The 25386-nt window shown below is 40.5% G+C and overlaps 2 protein-coding genes across 2 annotated transcripts in view; one reads left to right on the plus strand and one right to left on the minus strand.

Annotated features, from left to right (window-relative positions):
- The window catches only part of LOC121385813, a 29429-nt gene extending 18236 nt beyond the window's left edge, over positions 1-11193 (plus strand). Inside the window, exon 2 of the mRNA XM_041516601.1 lies at positions 2181-11193. Within this exon, the coding sequence (XP_041372535.1) occupies positions 2181-10546 (8366 nt within the window). The 3' untranslated portion in view covers positions 10547-11193. The remainder of the gene's footprint in view (positions 1-2180) is intronic.
- Positions 11194-14026: 2833 nt separating this feature from the next.
- LOC121385814 (fibrinogen-like protein 1-like protein) lies at positions 14027-21264 on the minus strand. Its single transcript, XM_041516603.1, has 5 exons — positions 21232-21264; positions 18230-18329; positions 17787-17864; positions 16598-16697; positions 14027-14102 (listed from the first exon to the last, which is right to left on the minus strand). The coding sequence occupies exons 1-5, from the start codon at positions 21262-21264 to the stop codon at positions 14027-14029; spliced, it is 387 nt and encodes a 128-aa protein (XP_041372537.1).
- Positions 21265-25386: the final 4122 nt, after the last annotated feature.

Raw genomic sequence — 25386 nt, forward strand, 5'->3', positions numbered from 1 at the left:
GATTTATATCTCATCTTGTGAAGTTTGCAATCATATCACACTCATTGCACAAGCGCAACTCATGAGATATGATTGCAAACTTCACTCAATGAGATATAAATCATATTTGACAAAAAACATGAAATATATATGAAACATATTGATGATTAATTAATGGATCGCGCAGAATAATTATATTAGTCAGATACCCTTTTTAGAAATTAATTAAATTTTTTATCATATTTAATAAGAGATGATTGATGGATGAATAGATGGGTACAGAACAATTATATTAGCCAAATACCCTTTGTCAGATTTTTAAATAGTTTTATATAACTTATTAAAAAATCATACATTGAAGGAATATAACTATAGCGGCTCAGTCATTCTAGACTTTTTGCTACATTTTCTTTTGAGTTAGACATTGTGCACTAAGAATAATTATATTGGTCAAATACCCTTTTCAGAAATAAATAACCATGAATAAAATATGTTGAGTGCGTCGTTAAATAAACTCTTTCCTTCCTGAAGGAATAAAATAATTATATTAGCCAAATACCAATTTTAGTCCAAATCTGTAAACAAGATCTGTTTTAACTGAACAGGGGGAATCCTATTCGATGATAAAAAAAATAACCCCCCCCCCCCATGTCTTGTGATATAATTTATCAGCACTCGTTGATAAAAAGTATAAAAATCCTTGGCAAGCCTCGAATTTCATACTTTTATCAGTTTCCTGTTTAAGAGCTTAGACTATATATCAAAATTACCAAATGTTTGACTTTCAGTAGCTGATGATTAATTAATCAATGTGCTCTAGTGATGTCGTTAAAAAACCCAAACTTTTTCATGGGGATTTGCCTATTTTTTTTATATACTTGTGGCCAGATCAAGTTTGTGGCTTGTATGGGAAATTAATTCAAGGGCTATAACTCTGTTGAAAATGTAATTTATTCATGTTTTGTAGAGTTATGGCCCATGAAATTAGGCTATTTGTGGTGCTCAGTTGGGGAAATGTGTTGTATGTTTTATATATTCACAAACTGTTGAATTTTTATATTGATGATCATCATCACACTTTTCTTGCATTTTACCATAGTTTGACACCCAATAGCCGATGTGTTTTTCGTGCTGGGGTGTCATTAAACATTCATTCATTCATTCATATATATTCACTGAATTGATTTATGGTACATATAGGTGAGGTATTTAATTTGTGATAACATAGGTATTACATTTCTGAGATTGAAATCATCAACATTTGTGTTATACATACATATTAATTTCTCACAAACTCAGACCTCTCAACCTCGAGGCACTGGACACTGAAGCCCCAAAACCTGGAGATTTCAGTAAAAACCTGGAAATTGACCTATTCATACATAATCAAGTGCTAAGCAAAATAAAGTGGTCGTTCTTTTGTATAGAAAACAATATTTGACAGATGAGGTTCGGGGAATTTTTACTTCTACATCACACGTGCAAACTCTCAACGAGAATGCGAGAGACTGGTAGCGATAACCTTGTGTCCAGTGCTCTCACTTACTTTGTTATTTCTGGCTGGATTGGCCGAGAATTCGACTGAGCAAGAACAAAAATTGTTTTAACTACAATGGATTTTTATCACAAGAGAAAAACGGTGAGATTTTGGAGAGAAAAACCCCCCAAACCCATGAGATTTAAAAAAAAATGTGAGATTTTCACAGCTTACTGTGAGACCATGAGATTTTGCTGAAAACTGTGAGACTTGAGAGGTCTGCAAACTATACATACTGCATTACATGTAGCTTCATTTCTCACAAACAGTCTTAGATCAATAAAACCTGGTTTTTAATTGCATTTATCAATGTTTATCTCAATGCATGTTTTAACTTTCTTCTCTTTTTATTATTATTGTTAAATTTCATGTTAAAAATACAAAATGTTTTTAAGACCTAGATTAATCCTTAATGTTACATCACAACTTACTTATTTATTCACTGAATTGGTTTATGATATACACAAGACATTTAATTCAGCACAATTCTTGTTTACTTGATTTATTAATCATCGGCTATTGCATGTCAAACATTCGCTAATTGCAAGATACAAGACATTTAATTCAGCACTATTTTTACATCACAACTTGCTTATTTATTCGCTGAATTGGTTTATGATATACACAAGACATTTGATTCAGCACGATTCTTGTGTTTTTGCAGGCGAGAGGCCATACCAATGTGAAGATTGTGGGAAGAGTTTCAGCGACTGCAGCGTCTTCAGACGCCATCAGCGCATTCACACCGGCGAGAAACCTTATGTGTGTGACATCTGCGGAAAAGCGTTCAACCAATCGACGTCTCTGGAATCTCACAAGCGGACTCACACGGGTACGAAGAAATACACTTGTGAGGTGTGTGGGCTTGGTTTCGACAAGCTGCAGCAGCTGGTTGATCACTGCAAGACGGAGAACCACGGAAACATGAAGACGTACAAGTGTCCGAAGTGCAGTGTCGAAGTGCAGGACGAGGTGACGCTGAAACGGCACATGTGTTCGCACACGGGCGAACGGGCATATACGTGCCACATCTGCGGGGCGAAATGGGAGAAGCAGTACGGGCTGATGGAGCACTTGCGTATGCACGCTGGGATCAGGCCGTACGACTGTCCTGACTGCGACGAGAGGTTCGTGAGGAAAGGTGACCTTCGTGTCCACCTGAGCAGACACTCGGTGAACAGGTTCACGCCTCACAAGTGTCAGACGTGCGGCGAAGGATTCAAACAGAAGGCTCAGCTGATGGTCCATGAGAGAATTCATACCGGGGTGAAGCCCTACGGATGCAAGGCTTGCGGCAAGTGCTTCTACTCCTGGAAGGATCTCCGCGAACACAGGAGGAAACACTCTGGCAAGCGTATCTACAAGTGTGACCTCTGTGGAAAGACGTTTGCCACGATGAACACGTTGAAGATTCACGTGAAGATGCACATGAAAACCGGCGCCATCAGCTGTAGCACCTGTTCGAAGACATTTCACGACACCAACGATTTCGTCCATCACACTAGATTTGACCACAGTGCGAACATGGAAAATGTAGGAAATACAGATTCATCAGATATGGATGATGCTGAATTGTCGGCTATTCCAGCTAAAAAGAAAAGGAAAGTTGTGAAACATGCAAAGAAAAGAGATGACTCAAAGCTCAAATTGAAGAAGTCTGTGTCGGAATCCCAGAAGTGTAGTTCCTCCAGTGAAGAAACATCTAGTGGTATAGGAAGTGAACATGATGATGATGATGATGATGATGATGATGCATCAACTTTGGATTCCTTCAACACTGAGGATGCAGAACTGTCTGCTAATAAACACTCCAGCACTCCATCTGTTCATGACAATGGATATGCAGCTGATGATAAACAGTCAAGCATCTCTTCAATTCAGAACACTTTTAATGAAACCATTAAGTTCAGAACACAGTTTGTTCAGAACAATGGACATGTGACCAGTACTGAAGAATTAAGCCAGGAGATAGAATGGAGTAAGAATGCTGATCAGAGTCGAATGGAGATGTCAGACTTTGGCAGAGAAACTGAAGGTCGGAAATGTCCTTCCTCTATGACACAAAATGCTGATGGTCTGTCTGATGTGCAGTGTGTGTCGCAGATGTCTTATTCAGAAAAGGTGTCTGGTGTTGACAATCTAGTCAGAGCCAGTGTGTTATCTGATGCTGTGTCTATGGGGATTCAAGTCACGGGAGTACACCCAGAGACTTCGCCCCTAATCACAGCCAGTTTGGACTCCACTTCAGCAGTTAACTCAGAACAGTCTAGTCATACAGGAGGTGGCATTCTCGTGGCACCTGATGGTGCTAGTAGGGTATGTTCAGAGCAGTTCACACTGCTGACAGCTGCTCATAGCATACCAACGGTTTCCATGGTTTCTTCATTACAAAATCTGACTCCTGTTGGACCCAATTCCTTGCAATTAATTTGCAGTTCTTCATTGAGCAGTGTGAATGGAGCAGACACAACTAAGAATGTTGAATGTCTAACTATGTTGAGTCCACATGTTTTACAGTATGTTCAAGGTGTTAAAAGTTTAATGTGTGCACCAAGCTGTGAGAGTAGAACAGCTAACCATGAGGAAGACAGTGTACAAGGAATACAGGAGACAGATTATGGCAGGAACAGTCCTCTTGAGACAAACGTTGAAGAAATGAACGTTAAGCAGACAGACACATCACGTGAACAGCAATCGATGTCTCATTTCCAAGACCAGAATAACTATGAAATGTCGAATAGCTGTGTTGACAAACTACAAGCAGTAGCAACTATAACAGCAGCAACAGCTTCAGATGATACACATTACCATCAGGTCCAGGTTAATCAAAATCAGTTGGCAAGTGATAGAAATAATGATGCAGATGTGTCACTTAACTTAGCTAATCATGATAGTGCACTGCAGGCCCAATCACAGATTTCAGAACATGATAGAATCAATGACGAGCAGTCACACATGTCTAATGATAATGAAGTAATGCAGGTAGATGTGTCAAATAATGAAGGAAAAGTGATGGCTGAATCACAGGCATCAAGCAGTGGAACCGTGCCCACAGTCCAGGTGCATACTATGGAAAGCAGCAGTTTAGAACTAACCAGCCAAGATCAGATTGTCAACTGTGGTCAGCAGATACCATCTAGCGATTGTCAAGATAATAGCTACATGTCTTACACAAAATACTTGACCCTACCATCATCCAGCCTGGTTGAAAATGCTTACACGTCCATTTCTTCTGTTAAGGACTACACCAGTAATTTGTCTTACAGCTTGCAGTTCCCACAAGCTTTTCATTCACAGACTGTGGCCAATTTTACAGCCAACAGCTCTGCCCAGGAAACAAAGCTTTATTTAGATAGAGGTTTCAGTTCCACTGCATACAATCTGCCTAATGTTTCAGCAGTTTTTGTTGAGCAGCAGCCTGCACTTAATGCAGGTGACTCTGAAGCCATTCCAAGAAGTGTCGACTATGCCATCAATCTTCAGACACTGATTAACACATCACTTGCACAAGAGGCAGCAAAGGTTGCCAAAGATCTCCCACAACAGAGGAAGCAGGACAAAGGTTATTCCAGGAAGTTTTATAAAAGTTTGGAATGCCAGTATTGCGGGAAAGGGCTGTCCTCGGTCCCAGCGCTGAAGAACCATGAGATGATCCACACAGGAGAACGACCTTACAAATGTGATTGTGGCAAGAGTTTTATTGACTCTAGCACCTTTAAACGGCATCAGCGCATCCACACGGGAATCAAGCCTTACATGTGCGATGTGTGTGGGAAGCAGTTTAACCAGTCCAACTCCTACCGCACACACATGACCTGTCACACAGGCGAGAAACACTACAAGTGCAATGTCTGTGGACACAGCTTCGACAAGCTGAAGAAACTGATGGATCACAATCAGCGTGAGAACCACGGCAATCTGAAGAAGCACACATGCAGTGTGTGTAGTGCGGTGTTCCGTGACGTGGCCTCTCTTGACCGCCACATGTGCAGCCACACCGGGGAGAAGGCATTCAAGTGTGAGTACTGCAACAAGACCTATGAGAAACAGTATCAGTTCAACGAACACATGCACTCCCACGCTGGTTTCAAGCCTTTCAAGTGCGACGTATGCGGAGATTCGTTCCTTCGGAAAGGGCAGCTGAAGTTCCATGTGTACAAGCACCAGTATGGACGGCAGTTTGAATGTGAGTTCTGTCACCAGGCGTTTTATCGCTCCACCGATCTGATCGTGCATCGACGGATACATACTGGAGAAAGACCATTCAAGTGCAATCAGTGTGACAGGTCGTTCAGACAGAAGTGGGAGTGCAAGAATCACCAGCTGTGGGACCACTCCACGGAGAAACCATTCACCTGCGACAAGTGCTTCAAGACCTTCAAAAAGTCGTACAGCTTGAAGCTTCACATGCAGAACAAGCACGAAAACGAGAAACGACACAAGTGTTTCGTCTGCAAGAAGAGATTCAGAAAGCTGGAGAATCTGAAAAAACACGCACGCAAACACCGGAGCTTGAACTGTCGACTGTGTGACAAGAACTTCCTGACGGAAAGGAAAACGCAGCAGCACATGGAAAAGTTTCACAAGAATGATAAGAGAGTGATGAAGATCACCAAGAGGAAGGAGAAGAGGAAGCTGGAGTGTTCTGAGTGTGGCAAGAAGTTCTGCTTCAAGTATGACCTGGAAGAACACACGCGACTGCACACTGGGGAGAGTATTTATAAATGTACCATCTGCAGCAAGATATTTTCGCGGGAGTACCACCTGAACATACACACCATGAAGCACACAGGGGAGAAGAGGTTCAAGTGTGATGAGTGCGGGGAGCCGTTCACGTCGGGCAGAAAGCTGAAGAACCACCGCATCGAGCAGCACGGGGCGAGTGAGGCGGACATATTCAAGTGTGCGATATGCCAGCGTGAATTCTCCGATCGCAACACGATGAAGAAACATGTCAAGTCGCACAGCAGCGAGAAACCGTATGAGTGTCAGACGTGCGGCAGACGTTACCAGTATTCGTGGAATTTGAAAATCCACGAGAAGTCCGCCCACACTGGTGACATGCCATTTAAGTGCAGGTTCTGTCAGAAGATGTTCACACACAGACGTGACTATCGAGACCACGTTAGGTCACACACAGATAATCTGCCTTTCAAGTGCCACGAGGCGAGATGTGGAAGAAGCTTTGCCAGTCAAAGAGCTCTTCGAATGCACCAGCCCATCCACTTTGCTGCTAAATGTGTAACTCCTGGTTCAGTGTCGGCAGTACCACCAACAGGACGAAATCCTAGCGAGTCAGGAGAAAGTGACACAAATGGAAGGGTACAGATTACCAGTACTGATGCTGGTAATGTATCTATGCAAAGTTATGCACACAGCTACCACAGCACAGTTGATGAAGAAGTCCAACATATCAATAATAATGCTAATGGAGGTAGTAGTGTTTCTAGACAGAAAGATGCAACAGTAAACTCTAAGCTAGAGAAAGGAATAGAGCTAGGGAATCATGTTCAGATGAATACAGAGAAGCAAGGAGAATACCAAGTACATCAAGTGGACCAGTTCAGTAGTCGGTGTTTGATTATACCACCTGCAGATTCACAAGCTGTCAGTAATATTCAACAATGCCTTGTTCAGAAAGATACACCTACCATGAGAACTGAGAATGACCAGCAGAACAGTCTTCAGAAAGATTTACCTACTGTGATCACTGTAACACAAGGAGTTGCCAGTTGTGTCCAACATTATCATCAGAAGGATTCGTCTACCATGAACGTTCAGATGCCCAGGAGCACCAATCATGTACAACACCCTCAGAACGATTCACCTACCATGAACGTTCAGATGACCAAGAGCACCGATCATGCACAACACCCTCAGAACGATTCACCTACTATGAATGTTCAGATGACCAGGAGCACCGGTCATTCACAACACCCTCAGAACGATTCACCTACCATGAACGTTCAGATGCCCAGGAGCACCGATCATGCACAACACCCTCAGAATGATTCACCTACCATGAACATGGAAGTACAGAGGACTATCAGCTATGTTCAGCAACATCTTCAGACATCTACAGTGATTACTGATACAGACTTGGCTACCAGTCATGTTCGGCAGCACACTATGGCACCAACACAGTATGTCCATCAACACTATCAAAAAGATTTCTCTCCCAGTAACATTGAGACACAGAGGACTATCGGTTACCGTCAGCACTATCAGAATAATTCAGAAACTATCAGCACTGAGACACACGTGAGGACCAGTCAGGATCAGCAACACCCTGTCCAGACAGTTTTGCCTATCATGAGCAGTAGAATTGCCACCCGTGGGAATTCTGTAGTGGAACAAATGGGGGGCTATATGCCTTTAAGTTACAAAATAGCTAACCAAGGTGACCACCATCATGTATCTGAGTCACAATCAAGTCCCTTTCAGCAATCACAAAATAACTCGGCCACTGATGAGCATGCTCGGTTACAGTCTGTTGGCAGTAGCAATGTTGTCCTCCTTCAGCAGATACCTGATAACCAACGAAGAGAAAAAGATAGCAATCGAGTTCCTGTTTCTCAGGCAACAGGTGAAGCAACACACAGCAATCGGGATCTAATTTCTCAGGCAATGGGTGAAGCAACAAGTCAGAGTTTTGTCATCAGTGTTCCTCGTACAAGCCTTATTGCAAGTCCGACAGTAGAAACCATATTGCTTAGTAATGCACCTTCACAGGCAGGATCCACCAGTGAACATCTTGGTGCTGCAATGGCTGATTATCAGGGGCAATCTTCTGAATCTTTGAATCCTAATGTTGTCATTGTAGAAGGAAATCCCATTAACTATCCTGTTCCATTATATAAACATGGCAATACATTGTCACAGCCATCAACACGGTCACATTTTGGAGGACATATCCAGTTCATTCAGTCTAATGACAAAGTGTATGCATTATCCAAATCTGTGAAGGAGTCAACCGTTGCTGAAACCCATCATGGGCCAGCCCGGTCTGCTCAATCACACAGCAGTGATGGTCCTTGGAACAGAGTTGCTGAACCTGTGACAACAACAGCCTCAACCAATTATGAACCTGCACAGTCTAGTCACTCACAAAGTAGTGACGGTCCTTGGATCAGAGCCACCGAAATACAGCCCATCTACACATCGCACTATGCTGAACATCATTCTAGTGAAACAAATTATGTGCTTCGTAATATTCAGCAATCTGGATACCATTTGGAATCGGCTAGGCAAGACCTTCAGTCAGTCAGTGTAGAGCCTTTTCCATCCACCACAGCGTGTGAAATATCTCAAACTGATTCGGTTGATGTGTCTGGAATTTCATCACATTTTCCTCCGTATATTCCCAAATACAGATACTTGCAAGAAATTGGTGCACAGAAATCTGGTATCATTGCTAGAACGGAGCAAGCAACCGAAGGTATAGTTGAAACATCAGAAAATGGTGTTAAGAAATGTGGATATTTACAATCACAAATTCCTGTCCATTCAGTGTCATCAGTCATTAGCCAAGCAATAACTCGGGCCTCAACAACCATCTCGGCTACTGAAAATCCACCTTTATCAACTGAGTGCAGCTATTCCAGAGCTCCCTTCGTCTCACCAGCAGTAAGCACTATAGTTCAGAACCAAGCTCCCGTGATTTCTGGGATCAAATCGGAGTTGAGCCAGCCAGAATCCTGTCGGTCTTGGAAGAAGTGCAGATTTGTAAAAGGACATAGTCTAGTTGATAGAAGTACCACAGACAGGCGAAACTCTGTTCAGCCAGTTTACATAACCTCATCACTTGGTTCTCAAACTTCTGTTAAGCCTGTGTATACAACCAGTTCAAATATTTCTCAAACAACTGGGTCCATAGCTGGTAATACATGCAAACATTTTGACCAACCAGATCCTAAACATGTAAACACCGATTTGCAGGAATTAAAATGTAAATCTCAAACTGCTGGTTCCATAACCAGTGGTACATACACCCGTTTTGAACAAGATTCTGATCGTATATTCGCCCATTTGCAGGAATTTAAGGGTAATTCTGAAACCAGTGGTTCAGTACCCAGTAATACATACAAACATTATGATCAACGGGATTCAGAAAATATAAGCAGCCATTTGCAGGAATTACTACCTGTTGGTCACAGTAGCCTATTGCAACATCACCAGGAGCAGGGCTATGATTTGAAGGGAAATACCAGGTGCGAAGTTCAGTCCACTACTGAAGAGGAGTCTTCCAATCTTGACGCTGGTGATCTTATTTCCAAAGCTGCTGTACCTGGAGATTCAGCACAATGGCAGCATCATGTTGCGAATAACAGATATTCAGAAGAACCTGATGCAGTTGCGAATAACAGATATTCAGAAGAACCTGATGCAGTTGAGAATAACAGATATTCAGGAGAACCTGATGCAGTTGAGAATAACAGATATACAGAAGAACCTGATGCAGTTGCGAATAACAGATATTCAGAAGAACCTGATGCAGTTGCGAATAACAGATATTCAGAAGAACCTGATGCACGGAAATCTGATTTGATGTCTGCACAGGAACTGCTGACTGTGATATCTGCTCAACACCAATACAAATACGCTGACGAAACTGACAACAGGCCACTCTACAAATTTCTTGGAGACACTAGGACAAGGAAGTCTGATTTGATATCTCAACAGGAATTGCTGAATGTTGTTTCGTCTCATCAACCATACAAATACGCAGAAGAAACTGATGAAAGGCCACATTACAGATACTTGGGGGATGTTGATAACAGACGGCCTAGTGTAGAGGTTATCACGGATCTTACTTCACAAGCATCTGATAGTGATACCCCTAGTACAGTATCAACACAAGAAAGATGTGTCACAGAATATTCTGGTTATAACTGGACGAAACCAGTTGCTCTAAGTGCTGGCGAGTCGTTTACGAGTAATACGAATGACAACCTAGAAAATACCATCAAACAGTCTGAACACAACGGTAAAACTTCTAATATTAACGAAAAAACAAACAGCAAACCTTGATTCTGACACCTTTATAGAGTGTAGTCATATTTAGCTGTAAGTCATGTATATAGACTGTGTAGCTATTGCGATTATTGTGGAAAATTAGTAATTGTTTTAAAAACTATATGTATGTGTGTGTGGATATCTGTTCCATAATTAAATTCACTGGATATCCTAATTTCTGGAATTAAAATTTGACAGACCTCTGATAACTGAAAGAAGCAATGTTTTATTCAACGACAAACCAGGCCTCAGAAAATTGTGAAAACAATGGTTTCGTTCGCACGTCGTTCATGCAAATCTAATTTAGTCTAACCTATTTTTTGTTCACTTATTAAATTTAGCATATTATATACATGGACATAACTGGTTTTACATAAAGAAAAAGGGTTACCTGAATGTATTTTTGCATAGCCCATAAACAGTTTACACAAATGTTCAATTATCAGAGGCCTCCAAACTCAACACATTTTATATGGCTTGTGTAAATCGTGTATGGGTTTAATTGTTGGTTTTGAAAGTGTGTGTTAACCACTGGTTAAACGGACATTCCTGAGTTTGCTGCATTGTAAGATGTTTCCGAAAAATAAAATATTTCTACCATTAAACTTACGCATTATATATATTTTCTTATTTAGAATACCAGTGTCTGTATATTCAATGTGTTTCTGGTCGTCTTAATATTTGTAAGAAGCTAATATTTGTAAGAAACTCAAACTGGATTTTATCTTCAAATAATTTCGTACGTTCGAAAAAAAAAGTTTTAGGAAATAAAATGAAATTTAGCCTAGTATAAATAGTAGAGCGATCAGACACATGTTTAATACACAGCCACTAATATTTTATGCAGAAAAATATATTTCATACGTAATGACAATCACAATCGTTAAAAGGTCTCTGTTAGTCGATAACATCTTGAAAATTGCAGCAAACTCAGGAATGTCCCTTTAAGCTAATTCAAAACGTTTGAACAACCAGTCCCTGGTCACGGTCGATCTGGCATCGATCCCCGTCACTGGGCTATTTTTCGCTCCAGCCAGTGCACCACGACTGGTACATCAAAGGCCGTGGTATGTGCTGTCCTGTCATGGGATGATGCATATAAAAGATCCCTTGCTGCTTATCGAAAAGAGTAGCCCATGAAGTGGTGACAGCGAGTTTTCTCCCTCAATATCAGTGTGGTCCTTAACCATATGTCCGACGCCATATAACCGTAAATAAAATGTGTTGAGTGTGTGGTTAATTTCCAGCCCCTGGTGTGAATCGTATCAATGTATCAGTTTCATTTGCCATATTTTAATGTCACGGGGAAAGATTTTGAATTCTCTTTGTGTAAATTTAATGTAAATTTTGTCTAGTGTATTTCTTGTCTCTCCTTGATGGAGTCAAAAGGCAAGATAAAGATATTACTTTTCCGGAGACAGATGCTTAAACAGCATCGACGTTTGCTTTTATCGTTTAAATCTGTTTCTCGCAAATTACATGTCATAGATCAATGAAACTTGGTTTATATTTGCATCTATATTTATTCAACTCAATTTATTTATTAGTCCCCTATCGGTCCAACTGGAGGAGACTATAGGTTTCATCTCCGTCCGTCTGTCTGTCTGGCTGTCCATCTGTTTGTCACAGTTATAGTTTTTCTGAAAAAAAATCATCATGCCTTGAGTTAAATGAGCTGACATTTCATGTATAGCTTTATCGTGTACAGATCAAGTTTGACATTCATGGCGATTTACCTATTTTTGACAAAGTTATAGTGCTTGGAACTTAGGTAGATATGAACAGTAGTTTTCCGGACTTCTTTATGCAATGCCTCAAGATTTTGAGCTGACATTTTGTGTATACCTTTATCATGATCTCTTACAGATCAACTTTGACTTTCATGAAAATTTATCTATTTTTAACAGAGTTATGGCCCTTGAGTTTAGGAGATACGAAATTTTGTTGGGTTCGTTTTCGGACATGTATTGCTTTAGCAGTACTCTCAGAATGCTTGTTTTTATAAAATGTTTATTCCTAAGCTTCTATTACAACTTTTTCTCCTCCTCCCCCTCCTTTTCTTCTACTTCTTCTTCTTCTTGTTAACAAGCACCGAGTTGAATATATGAGCAACACAGAATACCTTTGTGTTAAGTGAGACGTTTTAAGTCCGTGGATTTCTTTTCTTTAATGGGACATACCCTAGTTTCAACCCGTGAAAATTAACACTAAGTTTAGTTAATCTTCAAACCTATAACACATTTGGATAAAGTTACAATTGAGTGAAACATGAGTCTGTCACTTTGAAATGGTAAAATACCCTCTAAAAATAGACTAAAACTCGACTCCATAAGTGTTACTTCTCAGACGCACGTGCGTTTGTAAAAATATGAGAAATGCATTTTGTGATATTAAAAACACCAGGATGACCAAAAACACTTCGAATGTACGGAATTGATAATCTAAACAATAAAATCTTAAGTAAAGTGTGATTTAAGTTATCAAAAACGGTTATAAAGTTAAAAATATGCGTTAGTGTTTAAAAACTAGGGTATGCCCCTTTTAATGTATACTCATTAATTATTTTTAATGAACTCGTACCACACAGAATACGTTCGTTAGGTGAGACGTTTAAGTCTGTGGACTTTCTTTAAACAGCTGATGAATTAGATATTCGTTATACCACACAGAATACGTTCGTTAGGTGAGACGTTTAAGTCTGTGGACTTTCTTTAAACAGCTGATGAATTAGATATTCGTTATACCACAGAATACGTTCGTTGGGTGAGACGTTTAAGTCTGTGGACTTTCTTTAAACAGCTGATAAATTAGATATTCGTTATACCACAGAATACGTTCGTTAGGTGAGACGTTTAAGTCTGTGGACTTTCTTTAAACAGCTGATGAATTAGATATTCGTTATACCACAGAATACGTTTGTTAGGTGAGACGTTTAAGTCTGTGGACTTTCTTTAAACAGCTGATGAATTAGTTTTAGATATCTGTTATACCACACAGAATACGTTTGTTAGGCGAGATATTCAAGTCTGGATTTATTTTCGTTAAACAGTACATGAATAATTTTTAATGAACTAATTATACCACGCCGAATACGTTTGTTAGGCAATAAGTTTAAGTCCATGGAATTATTTTCTTTAAACAGCAGATGAATTATTTTTAATGAACTCATGATACCACGCAGAATACGTTTGTTAGGTGAGTCGAATTATTGTGTTTAAACATGTACTGATGAAATGTTTTTAGTCAATTTCTTATATTTGATTAAAATCCTATTTTTATGCTGAACATAATTGGCATTTGTGTTATTTGTTTAACCAAAACGTAATGCATCTTGGCAGCACATGCTGGTGTCACTCCATCGTGTTTTAGTGTATTAAAGTGTATGCAGACAAATGCTCACAAGACAAAACCCCACAACACTAACTTGGAAAACAATTCAAATGCTCACAATTTGTTTTTTTTATAATCTCTATTTATAGAGTAAAACATATCACATCAGAAATGGCACACATGATATCGAGACAGAGTGAAAAGCATCACATCAGAAATAACACGCATGAAAGTTTCACACCTAAAATATAAACATTCAGAGTTTCACATTAGAAATAGTACGCATGGAATATAAACGTTCAGGGCCGATTTCACATGCATGGGTTATCGATGGGTTATGGAAACCTGTGTTAAACCATGGGTCGTGTGTAGACCGCATTTCACATGTCTGGGTTTCAGTAAATCATAGCTTAATCCCGGACTACAATTGTGTTTGTCAAACCTGCCCTTGAGGTGGTTCATCACCGGGTTTGTTAAAAATAACTTTTCAACATGGATCATTTTTGGCACGGAAATCGTGTATTGCGTCAGTATCGGAGGACCATGAGGCGAGAAAGAATTTTTTAGAGATCATTTGAACCCACTGGATTGTTACGACGACGTGGATATTGTGAATATCCTGAGTAATTGACTCCAGAGTTCATACAATGACCAAGCTGGTACCATTTCACCCACAAATAAGGTACTGTTAACTGCTTTTATGCCACATCCAGCATACGTGTAGTGGGTGATACGGTGGGTGTAAATGTTTCGCCCGCTAACCGTGCTATACGTTTAGTAAATAGAGAAATTGCCTTACTAAAAGGAAGATTCATTACATTTTCACCAAGAGAAAAAGCTGAAAAAAACCAAAAACAAAAGGTTTGATAAAATTGCACACTTCCCTTACTTTTACAAGCAGCAAACTTTGATTGAAAATGGAATCCTGAAATTACAGGAGGTGTATTTTAGTGGGTGATGGTGGATACTCGTGTACAAACTACATTGTGACACCACCCAGAAATCTAGTTTCAGAAGCGGAGCGCAATTATAATTTAGCGCGTGCGCAAACTAGAGGTGTAATTTAACGCGTGTTTGTGATCATAAAAGCACGATTCCCTTGTCTGAGGTATTGTTTACGTAATAAACTAACGAATACTATGGCTATCTTAATCGGTTGTGCTGTTCTACACAGCATTGCAAAGGGCGAGAACAATCGAATGCCAATGTAATTAAAATGAGCTCCACTGTTACATGTGGATCTAACAGTAGCCCGTTGGAGCTCATGTCCAGTTGACCTTTCATTCGACCAATCAAAACCTTACTTGCAAAATCATGCCAGTGATTTAAAAAGAATTTGAAAACATTCGTGATTATGCCGAGGATATACGAAACAATTCGGGTGAATTACGAAGTATGCCGGAAACTAATTTCAATATAAAATTTTATATAAAATTCGTTTCAAGACAAAAAAAAAAACCGTGATGATATAGCCATCAAATCTGTTTATACTACTATACATCCAGAGTTTATTACTGCACTCCCCCCCCCCCCCCCCTGTTTTTTTTAATGTTGAAATAGACCAACAAGTTCGCCTATTACATAAATAGTCTCGCCCGATATTTTTAGAATTTGTATGCTCCCGAATAATGCTATAAACGGCGAAGTGTAATTGGTCGATATTTGAATTGTTATTTATAGATCAAATGTCACCTGGACATGGGAGTCCACGCACTACTGTTAGATCTACCAGGGTAGACCCAGTAGAGCTAATTTTAATCAGATTGATCGAATGCCAGACAGTGAAAATGATGATCATAACAGCTTTCGTCAAGACGCAGACGATATGTCTTACCAACCTGCTGAATTGGCCTGTGGTGATACTATTCTTGGATATCTAACATGTCGCTCTGTGACGAGACAACTCTTCGCCAATAGCCATTAGATATATATAACCTCGTTGGTGTGAATAAATAGAGAATAACTAGTTAATGACGTCGGATATCTGCTTTATCATGTGAAGGTAAATGGGAAATTCCGCGAGGCTCTGCATGAACGCAAGCCTGAGTTGCATGCGACGCAGGGTTAAACCACCTAGGTTGATCCATTTAACTGATTGGGATTTTTTCTCGTTCTAACCAGTGCACCGCAAAAGTTTGTGGGGAAGTGCTTATAAAAGATCCCTTGCTGCTAATGGAAAAATATAGCGGGTTTCCTCTGAAGACTACCAAGTGTTTGACATCCAATGGTCAATTATTAATTAATCGAAACGCTCTAGTAGTATCGTTAAACAAAACAAACTTTAACTTTAAAATATTTATTCCTTCCTTCGTAGCTCCCGTAGGTGATGACGTGGTGCAAGAAAAACAAATAGAAAAGAAAGAATGAAAACGAATCTAAAAATAAACCGTTGGTCGGATTTTCATCACAGTTCGTGTGAAATATTTATTCCTTCCTTCGTAGCACCTGTAGGTGATGATGATGTACACAGAGAGAGAGAGAGAGAGAGAGAGAGAGAGAGAGAGAGAGAGAGAGAGAGAGAGAGAGAGAGAGACGAAAAACAGATCAAGAGAGGTAGCGAGCGAGTAAGAAAGAAATACGAGAGAGAGAGAGAGAGGAATGAAAACGAATCCAAAAATCTTTAATAAACCGTTGGTCTGATTTTGATCACAGTTCGTGTTATTGGTCTGGTTTTATAGTCACCCCACATCACTGTTTCCGAATTGAGGTTGGCCTGTGCGCAGTTGCCATACCCACCATCCTCCGCCGAAACTCGTGACACAGTTCATAGAGCTCCTGTCAGTATCTTCATCCCACGTGCCGAACCGTTTACCGCTATGATACTTCATTCTTTTGTCTGAAGCAAATGAAACAAAAACAGGATTATGCATATAACACAGATTGCGCGTGCAACAGCTATTTCAGCATTTGCCTTTCCCCCCTCTACCAAAAATTAAGATTTAAATGGGTAATCAGTGTTCGAGATTAACGGTATTCCAATATCCCAGGGATACCAGAATTTAATTCTGGATACCAGACTTCAAGAACCCAGTATCCCACTGGGATGCCATATAATACTAAATTCTCAGGTGGGATACCAGATTTTGGAATGTTAGTATCCAATTGGGATACTGGCCAAGAAATTTAATCTCGAACACTGGTAATTCAGGGCTGCGTTCAGCAAGACCGAGCAGACAAACCGTCCGGCTGACTGGTTTATGCGCTTCACGTTAAATCAAATGGTCACGTCGGGAACCAATCAAATAGCTCGTGATCGTTAGCGAAACGTTTGCTGAATGAACTTATGCCAGGTGCGTGTGTAGGAAGTTTAGCAGAGACGGGTCTTGACTGTGGCTACAAAAGTTTATGGGGCGGGGGGAGAGGCCGAGTCGTGCTGCTCTGGAAAATATATTGATAAAAAAGAACATTCGATCTACTAATAGAAAAATTCAGCGGGTTTCACCCGAGACTGTATGTCAGAATTATCAAATATTAATTAATCAATGTACTTGTACTGGTGTTAGTAAACAGATCAAACGTCAGCCTTACCTGCATTTTGAAGGATCGTTTTCCAGTGCTAAAACTCTCACCTACTGCACGGTCGGTCTCGGATCAATCCCCGTTAGTGGGCCCCATATTGAGCTATTTATCGTTCCAGCCAGTGCACCACGACTGGTATATCAAAGGCCGTGGTATGTGTTATCATGTCTGTGGGATGGTGCATATAAAACATCCGTTGCGGGTTTTATCTAATTGTTTATATCAGAATTATAAAAACTTTGATATCCTGTAGCCGATGATTAATAAATCAATGAGCTCTAGTGGCGTTGGTAAACAGAACAAACTTTAGCCTCACCCGCATTTCCTGGCGATGGGTCGCGAAGACTCAGTCTGTATTTATTCTCTGCGTCTGCGACAGAGAACCTCCCCTACTCTATAGTAGCACTGTCCACGTCGTCATACTCTACATAGAACTGGATCTTGTAGCGCCTGTGACGGGTGAGCAAGTTGATAAAGCGTAGTCCTGGAATCAGTTACATACATCACAGCAATGTGTTATAGTGTGCGTGTGTGTCTACGTGTGTACACGCGCACACACACACACACACACACACACTCTTTCTCTGTGTTTTTGTCTCTCTCTCTCTCTCTCTCTCTCTCTCTCTCTCTCTCTCTCTCTCTCTCTCTCGCTTTGTCAATATCCGTCTCTCTCTATCAGTGTGTGTGTGTGTGTGTGTGTGTGTTTGCACGTGTGTCTGTCTGTGTGTATGCGAGTGTGTGTTTGTTTTCTGTTTTTATTGTCTGTGTGTGTGTATGTGCGTGTGTATGTGCGTGTGTATGTGCGCGTTCTGCGTACACAAGAACGTTTATTTACTTGATGTACATTACCTAGCCACCCATTGTCTTTCAGCCGTCTAAACCCATATTCATAGCCACCCCATGTCCTGTTGAATGTTTGGTTTCTTCCAACAGTTCGTCTCTGTATGATCTGAAGGATAATAATGAAAAGAGTTTACCAAGTTTTCAGTTTACAAAATTAAAATAAAATAAAGTTAGTTTGTTCTGTTTAACGACACCACTAGAGCACACTGATTTATTAATAATCGGCTATTGGATGTCAAACATTTGGAAATTTTGACATATAGCTTTAGAGAGGAAACCCGCTACACGCTACATTTTTCCATTAGTAGCAAGGGATCTTTTATATGCACCACATACCACACACCACGGCCTTTGATATATCAGTCGTGGTGCACTGGCTGGAACGAAAAATAGCCCAATGGGCACAACGACAGAGATCGATCCCAAAGCGATCACGCATCAAGCGACAGCCATACCACTAGCCTACGTCCTGCCCAAAATAAAAATAAAGAACAAAATAAAGAAAAAGGAGAAAGGGGGAAAAGAAAGAAAAACCCCAACAAACAACAAAAACCAACAACTAAACGGACGAAACGGTTCTTTGACGTATACGCACGGATCCTGCTACGTTATCGATAGAAACAACAACAAAGGTTCAAGCACGCTGCCCTGGGCAGACACCTCTGCTATCTGGGCTGTCTGTCCAGGAAATTGGGTTAGTGGTTAGTGGGATAGTGAGAGAGAAGTCGGTGTAGTAGCCTTACACATATCCAAGTCGTTAAACCCGCTATGGGCGGGAGCCGATCGGATGTAATATATTTTGTATTCCACAGGGTCGCATATCGTTAGATTCTTCTATTCCACCCTTAATTATAAATATTCGAGAGCGAAGAACTGGATGCTGTTTTGTTATATACACAATGTATACTTTTATGTTTACTTACTACTTTTACCCGGAATATCGGGGAAGCCACTGTTTACGTCGAGCGACAGAATGTTACACTCTCAAACACATTTACTTACTAGTTTTACCCGGAATATCGGGGAAGCCACTGTTTACGTCGAGCGACAGAATGTTACACTCTCAAACACATTTACTTACTAGTTTTACCCGGAATATCGGGGAAGCCACTGTTTACGTCGAGCGACAGAATGTTACACTCTCAAACACATTTACTTACTAGTTTTACCCGGAATATCGGGGAAGCCACTGTTTACGTCGAGTGACAGAATGTTACACTCTCAAACACATTTACTTACTAGTTTTACCCGGAATATCGGGGAAGCCACTGTTTACGTCGAGCGACAGAATGTTACACTCTCAAACACATTTACTTACTAGTTTTACCCGGAATATCGGGGAAGCCACTGTTTACGTCGAGTGACAGAACGTTACACTCTCAAACACATTTACTTACTAGTTTTACCCGGAATATCGGGGAAGCCACTGTTTACGTCGAGTGACAGAACGTTACACTCTCAAACACATTTACTTACTAGTTTTACCCGGAATATCGGGGAAGCCACTGTTTACGTCGTTACACTCTAAAACACATTTACTTACTAGTTTTAGAATACACGGGGAAGCCACTGTTTACGTCGAGTGACAGAACGTTACACTAAAACACATTTACTTACTAGTTTTACCCGGAATATCGGGGAAGCCACTGTTTACGTCGAGTGACAGAACGTTACACTCTCAAACACATTTACTTACTAGTTTTACCCGGAATATCGGGGAAGCCACTGTTTACGTCGAGTGACAGAACGTTACACTCTAAAACACATTTACTTACTAGTTTTACCCAGAATATCGGGGAAGCCACTGTTTACGTCGAGTGACAGAACGTTACACTCTAAAACACATTTACTTACTAGTTTTACCCGGAATATCGGGGAAGCCACTTTTTACGCCGAGTGACAGAACGTTACACTCTAAAACACATTTACTTACTAGTTTTACCCGGAATATCGGGGAAGCCACTGTTTACGTCGAGTGACAGAACGTTACACTCTCAAACACATTTACTTACTAGTTTTACCCGGAATATCGGGGAAGCCACTGTTTACGTCGAGTGACAGAACGTTACACTCTCAAACACATTTACTTACTAGTTTTACCCGGAATATCGGGGAAGCCACTGTTTACGTCGAGTGACAGAACGTTACACTCTAAAACACATTTACTTACTAGTTTTACCCGGAATATCGGGGAAGCCACTGTTTACGTCGAGTGACAGAACGTTACACTCTAAAACACATTTACTTACTAGTTTTACCCGGAATATCGGGGAAGCCACTGTTTACGTCGAGTGACAGAACGTTACACTCTAAAACACATTTACTTACTAGTTTTACCCGGAATATCGGGGAAGCCACTGTTTACGTCGAGTGACAGAACGTTACACTCTCAAAACATTTACTTACAACTTACGAGTGACAGAAGTTTCTAAAACATTTACTTACTAGTTTTACCCGGAATATCGGGGAAGCCACTGTTTACGTCGAGTGACAGAACGTTACACTCTCAAACACATTTACTTACTAGTTTTACCCGGAATATCGGGGAAGCCACTGTTTACGTCGAGTGACAGAACGTTACACTCTAAAACACATTTACTTACTAGTTTTACCCGGAATATCGGGGAAGCCACTGTTTACGCCGAGTGACAGAATGTTACACTCTCAAACACATTTACTTACCAGGGGGCGGGGCGTAGACCAGTGGTAAAGCACTCGCTCGATGTACGGTCAGTCTGGGATCGATCCCCGTCGGTAGGCCCATTGGGCTATTTCTCGTTCCAACCAGTGCACCACGACTGGTATATCAAAGGCCGTGGTAAGTATTACCCTGTCTGTGGGATGGTGCATATAAAAGATCCCTTGCTGCTAGCCCATGAAGTGGCGACAGCGGGTTTCCTCTGAATATCTGTGTGCTCCTTAACCATATGTCTGACGCAATATAACCGTAAATAAAATGTGTTGAGTGCGTCGTTAAATAAAACATTTCCTTCCTTCCATTTACTTACCAAGCACCCATCACTGTCGTAATAACCATACATGTTGACGGGATTACGCGCTAGTCTGTGCACAACAAGGGGTTTGATTCCATCATTTCAGTCAGAATCTCGAAGAAGCCACTGTGCACGACGATAAATAGAATATTACACCGTAAACTGTCGTGGTTAAAGGGACATTCCTGAGTTTGCTGCACGTTTTAAGATGTTATGGATTAACAGATACTTTTTACCGATTGTAATTACATATAAAATATATTTTTATGCATAAAATATTAGTCGCTGTATATTAAACGAGTTTCTGATCGTTCTAATATTTGTACTAAGTTAAATTTCATATTATTTTCATAAAAATATTTTTTCGTACGTAAATCCAATTTGGGCTTCTTACAAATATTAAGACAACCAGAAACACATTGAATATACAGACACTGATATTGTAAACAAGAAAATATATTTATTATGTAAGTTTAAACGTAGAAACTCGGGAATGTCCCTTTAAGAGAAATATCTTACAAACTCCATCAAACTCGGGAATGTCCCTTTAACAGAAACATCTTACAAACTCCAGCAAACTCGGGAATGTCCCTTTAAAGCCGTCGGACAAAAGACGGTAGGTACTGGGTTCGCATCCCGGTACCGGTTCGCACCCCGAGCGAGTTTTAACAACTCAGTGGGTAGGTGTAAGAAAACCACTACACCTTCTTCATTCTCACTAACCGTTAACCTTAATTGGATATAAGCACGGAAATAAATTGGAAAAAAACAACAACAAAAACCCCAAAAAAAAAACAACAAAAAAAAAAAAAAAAAAATAATTTACTTACCAGCCACCCTTTACTGTCGTAATAACCATAAACGGGTTTACCGGCTACGCTGGGGATATTGAGGGGATAGCTCCCGTCTTTCCAGTCAGAACATTCCACTATAGAGTCATGTGGACTATTTTCTTCAGCTAAAAACAAAATAAAATAAAATAAATAAATAATACCCCCCCCCCCCCCCCCCAAAAAAAAAAAAAAAAAAAAAAAAACCCATGGTGCACTGGATGGAACGAGAAATAGCCCAATGGGCCCACCGACGGGAATCGATCCTAGATCGACCGCGCATCAGGCTACGTCCCGCCCGCTGGTGTATTTTGACGTCTGGGTCTGTAACTGTAACGTGTTATCAATATATATTCATGTGTTCATATACTTCTATCAACATCAACATCAACAATAAGTATGAGAAATCCACATTAATTAATATATACCTTTTAAAGGGACATTCCCGTGTTTGACCGGCCTCGGTGGCGTCGTGGTTAGGCCATCGGTCAACAGGCTGGTAGGTACTCTGTTCGGATCCCAGTCGAGGCATGGGATTTTTAATCCAGATACCGACTCCAGACCCTGGGTGAGTGCTCCACAAGGCTCAGTGGGTAGGTGTAAAGCACTTGCACCGACCAGTGATCCATAACTGGTTCAACAAAAGCCATGGTTTGTGCTATTCTGCCTGTGGGAAGCGCAAATAAAAGATCCCTTGCTGCTAAGCGGAAAGAGTAGCCCATGAAGTGGCGACAGCGGGTTTCCTCTCAAAATCTGTGTGCGTCGTTAAATAAAACACTTCCTTCCTATTCACAAGGACTTGTAACGACCTTTACAGCACTTCAGCAAGTCTATCTACATGTGTAGAATATTCACAGGGACTTGTAACGACCTTTACAGCACTTCAGCAAGTCTATCTACATGTGTAGAATATTCACAGCGACTTGTAACGACCTTTACAGCACTTCAGCAAGTCTATCTACATGTGTAGAATATTCACAGGGACTTGTAACGACCTTTACAGCACTTCAGCAAGTCTATCTACATGTGTAGAATATTCACAGGGACTTGTAACGACCTTTACAGCACTTCAGCAAGTCTATCTACATGTGTAGAATATTCACAGGGACTTGTAACGACCTTTACAGCACTTCAGCAAGTCTAACTACATGTGTAGAATATTAAAAAATATATTATTGTACAGGCCCTACATAAGACTTGTTGAACAAGTTTGTTTTATTTAACGACACCACTAGAGCACATTGATTTATTAATCATCAGCTATTGGATGCCAAACATTTGGTAATTTTGACATATAGGCTTACAGAGGGAACCCGCTACATTTTTCCATTAGTAGCAAGGAATCTTTTGTATGCACCACTCCACAGACAGGAAAGCACATACCACGGCCTTTATCCAGTTGTGGTGCACTGATTTGAACGAAATTTTTGTTTTAAAAATCAGCTGAATGTATCCACCGAGGTGGTTCGATCCTGCGACGCAAGCATCTCAAGCAAGCACTCAACCGACTGAGCTGAATCCCGCCCAGTCTTAGAGAGGAAATCCGCTATAGTTTCCCATTAGCAGCAAGGGATATTTTATATGCACTATCCCACAAACAGAACAGCACATACCACGGCCTTTGATATACCAGTTGTGGTGCACTGCCTACATCTAGACATCTAGTGCCGTAAAGTTCGCTATAGCCCGTTTGCGTTAAAAAGGGAACCGATGAATTGTCATGCATCTTCATAAGGAATAAAGTTAAAATTAATTTTAAAATATATTATTAAATTTTAAACACATAACAACTCCAATAAAGTTTTTGTGAAACACATGTCAATGTAAATAAGAATATATTTCTTTATAAATTGCCATCGAATTGCACAGGTTAACTCTTGTTGTTTTTGTAACACGGGTGTGAAGGCAACTGATGGAAGAGCCAAACTAAAGCACGCACAATTCTACTTTTAATCTCCGTGTACTGCATTATCGATTACTTCAGTGACAATGCAAGTGAAGACACATACATTGGCTATTCTAGCATTTTGTTTTAACCCCTGTATTAAAAAGGAGATATAATCTATATTTGTAATGGCATTTTGTTAGGAAACATTTTTATTTACATATACATTTAAAAAAAATTGAGTTAGTATTAGTTTAAATCATTTTTTTTTTATATAAACAGAGATACATTGCAAATTCATAGATTCCTTTTTGATGCAAACAGACCATAGGTAGGACTAAACCAAATAAATTCCGGCTGGGTCAAAGTTCGAGTTGACAGAGAAGTTAACACCACAAGTCCTGTGATCGGTAATAAATATGAGTGTTGGCTGTAAAAAAAAAAGGGTTTATCTGGTTAAAAATGTATGCAATTCTATATATTTAATCTAGTACCACAAGCCTTGTGCTTGAATCATGTATAGGGTACCTGTAAAAAAAAAACACACTTCACATTTTGTGCGGACCTAGGGTACCGTAGTCATAACCACTACCCGTTATCTCTGAAATGAGCAGCTTGACCCCCAATTGTTTTCTGATTCACTTTAAGGGTGAGGGGTGGTAGTATAAATTTATATCCGTGGTGTATATGTCGATTGATACGCTGCAGGTAGGAGTTTTAGCCTCATATGTTACCATTGCCGTCTATGGGAGTTGATTTGGTAGCACAAACCCTATACAAGTTCTTGTTGCCGAATCCATTCTTCTTACCTAGCACGTGGAAATTCCACGTCTACCCGTATCGCTGTGTAACAATGGACACGGAGAAATACAGGTAGGTCGTCTAGCGAGTTTGATATCTGGGTCAGTACTGACAACTCGGCTACCTGTAAGAGAAAACGCCTGGCTGTGCATGTATGTGGCACTGTAATGCAGTGGATGTAAAACAGTGACAGTCCAGGCTCGTAGTAACGATATCGGGGCTGGGGGGAGAGACAACCCCCAGTGAGGGGGTACACCCTCTGTAGTGGTGGGGTGGAGGGGCACAAGCCATATTTTATATATTTTATATTTTATCTATTTTTGTTTTATATTTTATCTATATATTGATATAGAGTTGGAAAATAAAAATAAATGGTTGTCCTCGAATGGGGTGGGAGGGTAGAACCCCCTCCCTTCCCCGTTCCTAAGGGCCTACAGTAACAGTCAGTGGTCATCAGCTAACAGACATGTTTTTTTGTTGGTTTGGTTTTTTTCTATCAGTGTACAGCGGGATTTACCTCAGTCGGTTGAGTGCCCGCTTGAGGTGCTTGCGACGCAGGATCGAACCACCTCTATGGATCCATTCAACTGATTGTTGTTTTCTTGTTCCAACCAGTGCACCACAACTAGTCAAAGGCCGTGGTATGTGCTTTCC

The sequence above is a fragment of the Gigantopelta aegis genome, chromosome 12, assembly GCF_016097555.1.
Source record: "Gigantopelta aegis isolate Gae_Host chromosome 12, Gae_host_genome, whole genome shotgun sequence".
NCBI classification, from domain to species: domain Eukaryota; kingdom Metazoa; phylum Mollusca; class Gastropoda; order Neomphalida; family Peltospiridae; genus Gigantopelta; species Gigantopelta aegis.

Coding starts and splice junctions, on each gene's coding strand:
- LOC121385814 (XM_041516603.1), bottom strand. CDS start 21,264: ATGTATGGTTATTACGACAGTGATGGGTGCTTG. Junction 18,330..21,231: donor ACGACAGTGATGGGTGCTTG/GTAAGTAAATGG, acceptor ATTATCCTTCAG/ATCATACAGAGACGAACTGT. Junction 16,698..17,786: donor AGAGTATGACGACGTGGACA/GTGCTACTATAG, acceptor CATTTGCTTCAG/ACAAAAGAATGAAGTATCAT.